General features: G+C 43.1%; 1 protein-coding gene across 7 annotated transcripts in view; it reads right to left on the bottom strand.

Moving 5' to 3' along the window:
- Positions 1–13478, bottom strand: part of LOC142772023 (uncharacterized) — a 107902-nt gene that overhangs the window by 62256 nt on the left and 32168 nt on the right. The window contains exons 5-6 of one of the 7 annotated variants that reach the window (XR_012886253.1): positions 7069–7146; positions 1109–1483 (exon numbers count right to left, since the gene is read on the bottom strand). The exons of 4 other annotated variants lie outside the window; for them this stretch is intronic. Coding sequence is in view for 1 of the 3 variants with exons in the window: in XM_075874096.1 (XP_075730211.1) it covers positions 1458–1483 (26 nt within the window). In the remaining 2 variants the exon portion in view is untranslated. Of the gene's footprint in view, positions 1–1108; positions 1484–7068; positions 7147–13478 lie in introns of those variants that run through there. 2 more of the 7 variants (XR_012886254.1, XM_075874096.1) reach the window with 2 other exon arrangements.

Here is a 13478-nt window from a genome sequence, read left to right on the forward strand (position 1 = left end):
AAAGCACTGAGCAAGACACAAATAAAGAAGAGAGTTTGAGGGAGCATTTCAACAGGAACTTTAAGCGTGAGGAGAGAAGATACTCAATACGGCTTTCATGAAAAGATAACATGGAGCTTGATCAAAACAAGAGTGTAGCAATGAACATATTGAAGCAACTCACTCGAAGGTTACAACAGAGCAGAAGTATACTGCGACGTTAAAACAGTGCTACCATAGAATACTTGAACATAGGAGTGACAGAAGTGGCCGACGATCAAAGTGCACCATTGACATACTGCTACTACATGCCCCATCAATCCGTCATCAGGAAATACCGTCAAACAACAAATATAAGAAAAGTATTTGATGCATCATCATCGTCCTTAAAAGCGCTATCTATAAATAACAACCTCGAATCTAAACTGAATTTCAATTGTGAACTAGTGCACATGCTGATGAACTTTCGGCAACGTCGCATTCCCATGGAAGCTGATGCGGAGAAGACATTGTTGCATATTTTTACACATAAAAAAGCATAAGCATTTCTCTCGTGTTAAGAGCCGTAGACGCTCAAGTACCTTAAGCGATATAACCTCTAGCCTCGAGCGATATAAAATATATAAATATATACCTCAACCGATAATAAATTAACTCGCAACCAGGAAGACAAACTCTTTCTGTAGGCTTCTGGCACTTACATCATCCGTAAAGTGAAACAGGTGCATAAAAATACTCAGAACTCCAGCCGGCTATCAACAAAGGGGTCATAAGAGTCGTGATGCAGACGACCTCAGACACCGGTGTGCCGAACTGTTCCCACAACCTCCCTGCAGAAGCACGTGACTTCCGTCACACTTTTCGCTCTGCAGCTTTCATTGCGAGCACCTCTCCTCCGCTTTTCTTCCTCCATGTTAAAGTTAGTCCTCGCTTTTCCTGCATTTTGTGCGTGCTTTCTGCTTGAGATGTGCGCTGCAAGTTTCGAGCTGCTTGCCCTTCATCGAGTGATTTCGAAATTTGTAGCTGTGTCGTTCATTTCTTTACTTTTGTGGCAAACCGATGCACAATGAATGCTCAAGTACCTTTGTGAAGGCACGTTTCGCTTTCGTGCTATACCGATACATAGAAAGAGGGGTCAGGCTAGCTTTTATTGCATACGTAATATTTACATGAATACAGGGATTTTACCAAGCTTGATGACGCCACGCCAGATTTTGTCGTGTTCGGATGTCTCTAGCGTTTCATCGTCACCATCCGTGAACAACTCACAACACTGCGGGCGCACTTCCGACGACGCCTCATCACACGAGATTTATGATTGTCCCCGTCCAGTGTCAGCGCCGTCAGGGACGAGTGATGCGAAAATTGTCGTAACCAGAAAACGTAACAGATCAACCAAATTGTCAACGTTTTTTTTTTTTTGACCACACGTGCCATAATGTCACTTGATGGCGTCTTCATATCACGTCGTTGTTTGGTCAAACGTGGCCCAGCCATGGAGTCTCTGCAAACATGGTGATAGTTGAGGTTTGCGTGTTGATTGAAGTTTCTATTATAACGCGTGTAGGTTTCGTATTACAATAATTGAAAGTTTTCTGACGAAGACATTTCCGTTGTATTTGCTAAGCAGGTGGAACGCGACAAGAATATCTGCATGCATACACACCCACACACAAACATATGCATAAACACGCACGCGCACAGACACGCACGCACATATTCACTCACACGCAAAAACACAACCCTCGTAACGGTGTCACACGGGCACTTTTACTCGCGATCAGTGTCGATCTGGATGATTCGCATTAGGTGCTTCTACACGGTTACTTTTCATTACGATCACGCGTGATCAGGATTAAGACTATCACGATCTGAGTATCGCAATTTGCCTGAAAGATGATGATTTCACTGTCATGTGCACCCCCTGCTGAGCTAGTTTAGAGCAGAATGAACGAAAAAATGTAGCACAGGTAACAAGAGTTTTTGCATAAAAAAGCCGAATTCTGAACTGTTTAGGTTGTAGCAATATCTGAAATGTCACATATGTTCAGATTCGTATCGACCGCATGTAGTTAAGAAAGAAGCAGACGACAAGCAGACGACCATTGATTTCCGCGATTAGTTCAACTCTTGCACCGTCAGAGCTGTTGCAGCACCTTTCGACTACATCGCAACGTACGCGCACTTCCTGATTGAATCAACAGATCTAAATTTACAGCAACTGTCACTGGCAGGTGTGACTTGAAGACTTGAAGCGCCAGAAGTGTAACTCCGGCGCGTAAAACGATACTGACGGTGTGACGATATTGACGGTGCGATTTGACGGCTACGAGCGGGGGCTATCAAAATAAAAGCAAATGTTAATAATCTCACACAGCAATACAGGTAAGTGTAAGGAAAACGCTATCGAATCATGGATTTATGAAATATTTTTTGTAGTGGCACGCACATTTCGTGACGTTCGAGTGGTTAATGCTCGAATAACATTGCTGATGAACGATTAACATTACTGATGAGTTTTGTCAGTGACATGTTTTTCGTAACGCAAGCGCCACGTGTTGCATTTCATGTGACCTAAGTTCGAACCGGCACGTCAGGGCTACACTGCACCTGCGCGCGCTTGTTTTCTTACGGCCGTCTCACCCGCCGTGAATAAAATGGGTGAGTTTCTGAGTATGCTTCGCCACCCATTGGAGGCAGGGGCGCAGCGACCCCGACCTTGCATCTCCTGCGCTGTGCACACTGCTCAAGAGAGTTTGTCGACGTGAAACAGTGACTTGAGGTTTTCGGCGAAGAGGAGGGGAGTCACTAAATAAATCGGAAATAGAGGGAGGATCGTCTACTTAAAATAAAACTCATTTTTCCAGATGGCTTTCCGCATAATGTAGGTGTGTACCTGCTCGTTGATTATACAAGCTTTAACTCTGTAAAATGCGGCAGAATCGGCTAATGAGAGGCAAAACTGAGGCGGGATAAAGCACTGGCAACAATCAGAGAGAAAGATGGAGAATGCTGCACCTTTTCTGCAACCAGAGAGCACCTAATACATTTGCGCCTTGGTCTCGTTGGACAACTACGTCACTCTCAGAATGACGAGCGCGTCTTCCTTTTGCTAGCTATTTTGTTTGTTTTCCAGATACATTCGGAGTGGTTTTCAGGGATTAAAGTTGTGGTCTGCAGCCCGACAACGCTGTGAAACACGTAAGTGTACTGTATATTTAATCGCTAAAAAATGCGTAAAAGGAGTAAGAAGGTAAAAAAAGGGGGACCCTTGCTGTCGAATAATCGCTTCGCACGGCACGCACAGAAAGTGGTTGTGCGCATTGTCGGAGTGTTAACAGCACCTGGAAATATTATTTCCGAAGACCCAAGCCCTTCTGCAATCCTTTGTATTACAAGCCACGTGCATAAACAATGCTGCTTACGCTCGCAAGCCGCTTGCCCCAGATCTAAACTTCTAGTGCAAATCAGTTCTGCGCTATCCTTCGAGTTCATATAAAACATGTTTGAAAATAGAAATTGACTACATTACAACTTTTTGATGAGTAATTTAGCTTTTTAAAAAAATTGTATGAATGCTTTCGCTGTTTAGTGCTACAAGCAGGTTATTGTTGATTTCTTTTTATCTATAAGGTGGCTTGCTTTATTGTGAAATTTGCCTAACACAGCTGCACTTTTTTCGGCGCTTTGTCAATGTTAAGTCTACGTTGATTTCCCGATTTGATAAGGCAATCTCACAACTTCAGTGCGCGCATTACGCACATGGACATATATTAGCTGTGCGAAGGTGTATTGTTGTGTACCGTAACGGCCACGGTACCACCGGGGTTCTGTATTGCAAGTCCCGTTCGTGAAAACCACCCGGCCTTTCTTTTCTCCGATTCCCAAACAATAGTAAGCTGTGCGCCAAGTGAAAAAAAGAGTATTGCGAGGGACAACGACAAGTCTGCATCCACAGTCGTATGCAGCAGACACTTGCGCGATAAAGACTATGTGCGTGCATTCCGTTTTAGAAAACTTATTCCTGACTCCGCACCAACTCTTTTCGAGGACTATTCTTCCTACTTGAGTTTCATGCGCATAGAAGCCTCGCAAATGTCCTGCTTTTCGAGCTTCGCCTTTACGTCAAACATAAAGGAAGTGAAAAGCAGAAGGCAACAAAACAGACTTGGATGCTGCAATTTCACCAGATGCTTTCACTGGACAAGAAGCCGTAAGTGTTTACATGCAAACAATAAACAGCGACACTCATCACGCGAGTCGATACCAGACTATGATAGGACGATTGCGCGCCCATGTGTCGCACTATCGATCAAAATGCGAGAAGGTGCATGAATTGATGAAAGAAGAGATGAAGACATCCCAATATTATCACGAAAGCAAGCACTACCCATGTGTTAAGGAAATCACAACAGATGCACATAAATAACAGAAAAAGGCCCCGTTCATCGTGCATCGAATATAATGTGATGGAGGAAGCGCTCAACGTACCCAAAAGAACTCGTAAGGACCATATGATAGGGTGCTTTCTGTCACAAAGAGGCTACGATTATACGTGCGATTCGAGGCTGGTGGCACTGCCAGCAAAGTGCCCTCTTTAGAGTCATATTGGCCCAAGCCCAGTATCATCAGGCATGAACAATGCTATAAACCTTTTCCACGTCTTCAACAATTAAGCAACTTGTTTTTCAACGCACGGTGAGTGGAGAAGAACGCCCGAACTCATGCGCCGGCGTCACGCGCGCTGCACGGAGCAGCGAAGGAAGGTGAGGGTCGCAGCGCCCCCCTCAAAACAGCGGCGAGAGGCATGTACTACACCCGATGCGAAAGCCGTAAGAAGCGAGTCCGCAGGTGCTGTCTAGCCCGGCCGTGGAACAGAATCAGCTTGGGCCGTGTAGCAGCGGTCATAAGTTTGATCGCGATCGAGAAGACTGACCCGGATCACCCTGATCGTGAATTAAAGGGTCTGTGTGACACAGGTATCAGACTGTAGCCTTCCTAATAGCTCGCGCGCTTCCACCTTTGAGCTATTTTTATTGCGAGCGCCTTAAACTTTCTTTCGGAGGCAACGCTGCTTTTTTTTAATTTCAAACAGGTGTCTTCATATCGCGATATACTGCTGGAGTAATTACCCAATTGAGGTTATATATCAATTATTGCCATTGCGCATGCGTAACCGGAACCACTTCTATATATGGGCGTGTGTCCTGTGTCCTTTCATTCTTGTGTTGGCGCTGATTCGGGACTTCCGTTGGTATACCGAAATGAAGGACTCGAAAAGCAGCTTCCGCCTCAGAAGTTACAACATGATTGGCGACAAAGGTGAAAAAGCAGCCGCAAAAACAGAAGCCGTTCCGAATGCCACGCCTGGATAGCTTCCAGAGTTTCATCCGGATGGAGACACCTGCCATGTTTTCTTCGAATGTTTTGTTCCTGCTGATGGCGTAGCAGAGGATAACAAGTTGGCAATTCACGTCCATCGGGGAGAAGGCATAGGTCAAGCTCAAGAGCCTTCTTCTGCCGAAAACACCAACCCAGGGAACGTATGAAATGGTCATTGCAACGCTGAAAAAAAGCAATACACACCGAAGAGCTCAGTAGTTACAGAAAAATACCGTTTTAACCAACGCGAGCAAGAGGCTTCGGAAAGCATATCAATTTTATAGTAAGACTCAATAAACTGGCAACGACGTGTGAATTCGGCATATTTATTGAGCAAGCCCTGTCAGATCGTCTCGTCGCGGGATTGTTTTCCGACACGTACGTTTCAGGGCTTCTGGCATCACTGGACGCAAAATTAACAAGCACCGCATCTGCATTATTGTACCATCCATGAAACGTGCAAATAGAGGCATTCGGGAAATGGTGTCGAGCCTGACAACTAGGACCACAGTCTAGAGTGACGTTCACTGGCTCAAGGAAAGAGGAACGTCCCAGTGCTAAGCACCCGGTGGAGACTACGCCAAAAATGCCATGCCAAATACAGCTTCACTAGCGCGCCCATAAGAGACTAGGTGTGTCAACGTTGCGGGGGGCCAAACCCTTCTGTAAGTTGTCTGTTCATGAAAAGCCACTGTTTTTATAGTAACAAGAAAAACCACATCTCCATATTGTGTGAATCTAAGGTACCCATTCATTGCCAGGAAAAAGAGCCAACGCGTGAGGAGCTGTTGACAATCCATCAGACAGACCGTAGATCTGGCACGCCTAGCATTATAGCGCCGTTTCTGGTAAATGGAAGATATATTCTCATGGAGCTCAATACAGACGCAGCTGTATCAGTGATGTGGGAATAGAACGTTTAATGCAAATTACGCATGGAAGTTTAAGGGTAAGAAATGTTAGCTTTGTCACCTACTAAGGCACGCCAATCATGGTGGAAGGTATTATGCTTGTTCATGTAAAGTGGCAGGGCCAGCACGTTCGTTACCCACTGGCGATTGAGTACAGTAACTAGAGTCCCAACATCATTAGGGCGAGAGTGGCAAACGAAAATAAATCTCGACTGGCCCAACGTATAACGAGTGCAGAACGTGCGTGAAGAGCAACAGCTAAGTGATAACTACCGTGAGATTTTTTCAATCAAGACACAGTGCATATAAATGGTTTACTGCTTATATTATTGTTAATAAAGAGATGCCACTGTTTTTTTTTTCGGTAAAGCGAGACCAGTGCCGTGCGTGTTGCATGAGCCGATAACACAGGTGCGGCCTAATATACAAAAGGAAGGCAATGTGTATTACGTGAGTCGCAGTGCTTCGGCCACACCTCTGGTGGTAGTACCTGAAAATAAGGGTATTCAACTGTGCGCGAATTACCGGGTCACAGTCAATCCTTTCGTGAAAGTTGACCATTACCCTCTACCACTGCCTGCAGTTATTTTCAGCACGTTGTAAGTTGTGGCTGCGCTTTCGGCTATTCACCTGAGTAAAGCAACTGAGTAAAGTATGTCCAAATGAAATCATATCAGCGCGCTCAGGAACTGCTCACTGTGAACATGTGTATGGACCTTTTTCGGCGCAGGCGCCTACCATTTGGGGTATCATGTACAGCGTCAATTTTTATAAAAGAGAACACTGGAGCTCATACCCAGCGTGCTCCGGTGGCTTCTGGCAGCGCGTTGAAGCGGGAGCAGGAGCAACCACAGTTTCCTTCCATGTCATCTCGCTGCGAACAAAACAACCACTCGTTGCTGATATAAAACCAACGGCAAGGTTACAGCTCCTTCCCCCTTCAAGGTTATTACCTGCTCTCGCGTAATCACCTTGAAGGAGGAGGTTGTAATTTTGCCGCTGGTTGCACAAAAATGCACCCTAGCCAGACAAGGTTACGCAACTAAAGAAGTTTGTATGTCTGGTCGATTTTCACGCAGAATTTTCTCCAGAGGTACCAACAGTACTACAGCCTCTGCGTACCTTGCTTCGCAAGGAAAGCAAGTTGCACTGGTCCCAAATACGTCATGACACTTTCAACAAGTGCGAAAGTTTGTTGACGGATGAAAGCGTGTTGAGAATATATGATGTTGCAAGAGAAATTCAGCGCAAGTGTGAAGCTTTAGAGCGTTGTCTTGGGGCCATACCAACGAATTTAATGAATGGTCAGGAGAAGCCTATCGCTTTCGCTTCAAGTTAGCTGTCAGCGTCCGAGCATAACTACGGACAAATAGAGAAAGAGGCTCTGAGCATCGTCTTCGGGCAAAAAAATTTACAAGTTTAAAGGTTTAATGAATAACAAACCGCTGACGGTTCTTTTTTACCCCCGCCGACATTGTGGTGACATGGCAACAACCAGAGTGCACAGACGACTGATATTTCTAGCAGACCATTCTTACAAAATACCACATAAGCCGGGCACTGCAGTGCTGATGCACTGTTCCGGCTACCATTGTCGCAGGTAGAGCAGGAAGAGGACGCCATTTGTTGCACTTCGACGTTATCGAATTTTCCACTGACCGCGAGTGATAATATACTCTAAAAAATTATCGAGTAAAAAGGGTGTCTTTTTGTCCCACAACAATAATCGTCATCAGGCTTGCGTGCACTTGCTTTCTTCAAAACTCGGCGCTGGCCACTTTCCTATCGAGAATGCAATGTAACCCTGATAATGGGCATGTCAATCGTGAGCGGAAAGTACCAGGCACGGGGCGATAGCGCAAGGATGGAACGCAATATAGATGACGATTATTGTTGTGGGACAGAAAGACACCCTTTTTTCTCGCTCTTGTTTTAGAGTGTAAGCGTGTACTAGAGTGTGACAGTTTGCTGCCAGTTGTTCGAAATATGATGCGGAATGGTTGGCCAAATACTATCAATAACGAACTGCAGTCATTTTTGTTTCACCGTTTTCAGCTCACTGTGAATGTGGACTGTATTCAGTGGAATAACAAGTTTTTGTTCGTCAAAGCTAGAACACGGTAGTAGTAGCACTTCAGCATTAGCAGCATCTCGGAATTACAAAAATGAAAAATGTTGCATGGTCAGTGCTCTGATGGCTGGGCATCGATGATACGCTTGAACAAGCGCATCATCGGTGCACAGCTGCACAATCTTGAGGCAGTCCCTCCTGCAACGCAGCCAGCTCCTTTGTTTCCGTGTTTGTGAACACCCGTGGCAACTCGTTCATTTGTACTTTGTGGAAAAAGAATCGCAAATGCTTCTTATGGCAATAGATGTTTTTTTTTCGAAATAGTTAGAGGTGAAATGCACTGGTGCGATCGGTGCTCGGAGCGACGGTATAGTGGTTACCGGGTAAAGTGTTGCTGATAAAATCTGTAGGCAGATACGTAGTGTTTGTGGTAAATCGTGTGCGATATGTGCATGTGGATCGTTTGCGCCACTCCTGTCCAGAACTGGAGAAAAATCCACCTGTATACTGAGTTCCAACTGCCCTATGTGCGCGAAGAACAGCACCTAACTGCTTTGACGACGACGCTTACGCTGCCACCGCCCCAATACCAGTAGAACACGTGTTGTAGTGATTGAGTTGCTGTGACATAAGAATATTCGCGATGGCGCATCCGTAACCGGGAGCCACTTATATATAAGGGTGTGTATCCTATATTCTTTCGTTTTTACGTCGGTGCTGTTTCGAAGCTGCTGTTGCCATGCCAAAATAAAGGACCCGAAAAACAGGCTCCACATCTGAAGGTACAACGTGAACCAAAGATGCCTATGCCGACACTAGAATTTAAGCGAAACGAGCTCTTTAGTGCTGGAGCATCAAAATTCGACCAGTGATGATTTGCTGCTATCGGAGTCTTCATAGGACGAAAACAGTGTTCGCAAATATGCTGCATCTAGAAATGGAAAATCATTTTTTGTATATCAGAATCTCCGTATAATAATTATTTGACATCCATATGTACATACTTTTATTAAGCGTAATAAACAAGTGAGGGTCCACACCAATAACAATATACTCGCGGATCAGAGCTTCTCCCCAGCGAGCACATTGATACACCCTCTGAGAGCGACATCTGTAGCATGAAACGGAAGCAGCCCAGGTGACGAAATCAATATAGACGAGGCGCTAGCCGCAGTGTCATCACCTAACTTATTAGTACGTCGTGCCTTCAAAATAGGTAATGCAGAAGCCTACGTGCTTTGTATGTGATGGGTCAGTGCTTTCTTGAAAAAGGACGGAGGACGAGCGTGGTGGCACGCTACGCTTCCCGTGAGTGGTTTTGAGTAGCCGTTGTTTTGAAGGGCTTATCTGGTTTTCCGTTCCTCACCTGTCTGTTTATCCTACTGAGAACGATCCTCTGTGCATGGGTCATTAGTAGGCCAGGCAGCGGCACTCTGGGCGAAATGCTCGCCAAACCAGTCGTCTTTGTGGTGCAGATTGTGGCGACCATCTTTAGAACGGAAACTGCTGAATATAAATCTGTTTTGACAGATTCATCGCATGACTGGAAGGATCTTCACGGCATCGAGATTTCGCTGCGTGGTCACCGTTGTCGTTTTTGATGGAGCCGTCTTTTCCTTAGTCCCGACTCCAACGCATGCGCCAACATCGGTGACGTCAGCAACCTCGGACCTTCCAACGGCTATAAGAAGCCACGTACCTATGTCCAACTTTAGTGCGCCAGGCAGCGGCACTCTGCGTGAAATGCTCACCAAACCATTTGTCTTTGTGGTGCAGGTTAGTTCCTACTAGCCTGCGCCATGTTACCGCAATGAAAACCGCTGTTTAGTGTTGCTGCCATGCCCACTTGGTAGCTTTTTTTTTCATAAATTTGTGCTTTTGGTGTGGATTTGTTAGTTTGCGGGGATATTGGAGCAAACCCAAATCCTTAGGATAAAGAAATACTGCAGCAGTTTTTTTTCAGGATCAAAACACATGACTGATATGAACGGTGTCTTATAAAAACAAGAAGAAAATCGAAAAATAAGTTGCTAGCTTGACTGCAAAGATGAGTGCCATCAAAACACAGACAAAACCTTTGATTAAACTGAAAACAGATGTAAACTACCTAAAGCAAAGAGCAACACAGCTTGAGAAAGACTTTGAATTAGGGGTAAAAAATTGATGAGTTAGAGAACAGAAGCCGATGAAATAACTTGTTTTTGGCCCAGATGAAGAAGCTAATCAAACGACTGCTGACCTTACTGAAATAATAAAAAAGGAATTGTTTGAAGAAAATCTGAGTGAATGTCCGTGGTATAGAAAGATGTCACAGATTGAGAAAAAAGCATGGCAAAGAACGCCCAGTAATTATACAAATACTCAACTACCGAGACAAGGTAGTTATCTACAGAGGTGTTCCATGCTGAAGGGCACCGAGCTGTCGATAAGTCAAAACTTTACCATTCGTCTTCGTGATATCATAAAAAAGTTGTGGCAATGTTTATCGTGCGAGCGTGCAAGTGGATCTAAAGTGAAGTTTGTTTTTGACAAACTAAGAATTGATGAAAAGTTTTTTGATTGGCATTATATTAAGAACAAAAGATATATATATAGAGAGGTTATCTAACCAAATTAAGGTTCGGGGAAACTAGGTGAACGATGTTTAGTGGTGTTAAATATAAATTGCCGCAGTATTGTTAATAAGGCTGAGAAGTTGAAAGGCATGCTTTTAGCACATGACCCAGATATTGTATTACTAACCGAGACATAGCTACGAGATGATGTTTTTCATAGAGAGTTTGTGCCGAATAATTGCAGAGTGTTTTGTAAGGAACTAGATGGGAGGGGAGGAGGCGTTGCTATTATTTTTAGGAATAATACACGTGTTGTGAACATGCGAGACGTTCAAGACATAAAAAACATCTTCTGTAAAGTGTATATTGGTTATATTAAATTTCTTCTTGGTCTCATTAACAGGCCACCAAAGGCTTCTCCTGGTGTTATCGCAAAGTTTGAGGATTACCTTCATTTTCACGTAAAAACTGAAGATCGATTTATCATAGCGGAAGATTTTAATACGCCAAATATGAATTGGTAAATGTTTATATCAGACCCATGTCAAGCTGCAGATACTCAAATATTCGATATTATGTTTCAATATGATTTGACGCAAATAGTCACCGACCCTACCAGAATAGATCAGGGGACGAAATCTATCCTAAATACATATGTTGTAAGGGGCAACATAAAAGAAAGCATGTTGCACAGCGTCACAAATGCCATATCAAATCACAAGGCTGTGGTACTGGAGCTAAAAAGAGTTGCACTTAGTCAGCAGAGGATGCTGACAAAATTTCCCAATCTTTCAAAAGCAGATGATGAATCTATAATTGATGTTCTGGCCTTTGACTATGATCATTTCAATGCAAGTAATTGAAGGGCTGAATATTTGTGGCTTTAGTTTAAGAGAATGAATGAAGATTGTGTGCAGCGTTTGATCCTTTTATTTACAAAGAAAATTGATAATCACAATCTCAGAATAACAAGAGAGACATTACAACTGAAGCGAAAGTTGAAACGGTTAAAAATAAGGTTGAACAAGGCTAACAGTGCTTATTTAAAAACAATTATAAGCAGTATATTTGAAGAAAGTATTTTAACGAAAAATGCTGTCCTTTATTAAAACGTGTCGAAGAAAACTTTGCATAGAGGTCACTCCAGGCACGTGCTCTATCAATAAATTTATTTTAGATGAAAAATTAGAGAGTGATGAAAAGGCTGTCTGTATGGTCTTTAGTAACTATTTCAATAGCATCTAAACAAAAGATAATAATCATCACCCACCTTTCGACGCAAACCTACCACCAATATAGGATGCACAATTTCTGAAGAGGGTATATTTAATTTATTGCTAAATGTGGATGTTAATAATTTTGTTGGACCAGATGAGATACCTAATGCCTTCTTAAAACGGTACGCACAGTGGTGCGCGAAATATTTGTGTGTGTTGTATACTACGTTTTTGGACGAAGGCGTACTCCTTGAGGACTGGAAGGTTGCCCGAATTAAGCCTCTACACAAAGCAGATGATAAAACTCGAATAAAGAATTATCGACCACTTTTGTTAACGTCTACACCTTGCAAAATTCTTGAGCACATAATTCACAAACACATTGTTACATTTCTTGATGAACACAAAGTACTAACACAAGTGCAGCATGAATTTTGACGTGGATATTCTACCACTACACAGCTGGTTGAAACCATCCACAATATTGCTGCCGCACTAAATGAAGGTGAACAGCTTGATGCCATTTTTATAGACTTCCAAAAGGCCTTTGATAAAGTTTCGCATAAAAAATTACTTCATATATTGCAATATATTTAGAAAAATTCGAAACTTATAGTATGCATACGAGCGTATCTTGAAAACAGGCAACAATTTGTTTCACTTAATTACAGCTGTTCCAGCAAACTTCCTGTGAATTCCGGCGTACCTGAGGGCTCAGTCCTCGGACCTCTTTTATTTTTATTATATATAAATAATAGAAATGGCCATTCTGTAAGCGTAAAGCTTTATTTTGATGATTGTGTGTTATACACGAAAGTATGAACTGCTGAGGATCAGATAAGGCTCAATAACCAATTTAACAAGGTTGTGTTTTGGTGCCAGGAATGGCGAATGTCAATTATTTACAACAAGACTGTTTGAATGAAAATAACACTAAAGAAAAATCCTTTATGTTATCAGTACGGTACGAATAGTGTTAATCTTACAGAAGTTGCAGAATACAAGTGCCTTGGATTATGGATAACTAATGATCTAAACTTGAACAAACACGCCGACATAACTACAGGTGAATGTCTACGCAAACTTTTTTTCTAAAGCGATCCTTAAAATATTCTACCCCGTCTGTACGCATGATGGCATATAAAACACTGATTCGTCCAATGTTGGAATATACTGTAATAATATGGGATTCATTCACTAAACGTAATAATAATCAATTAGGAAAGTGCAGAACGAAGGCTTACGTTTTATTTGTAACTCCAACGGCACAATATCCATATCTGAATTATTGCTAAAAAGTGGTCTGCAACACGTTGTGGACGGAAACCGCACTTGTCGGCTTAAGTTTTTCTGTCAAGTATTG

This window comes from Rhipicephalus microplus, chromosome 9, assembly GCF_043290135.1.
Source record: "Rhipicephalus microplus isolate Deutch F79 chromosome 9, USDA_Rmic, whole genome shotgun sequence".
NCBI lineage: Eukaryota > Metazoa > Arthropoda > Arachnida > Ixodida > Ixodidae > Rhipicephalus > Rhipicephalus microplus.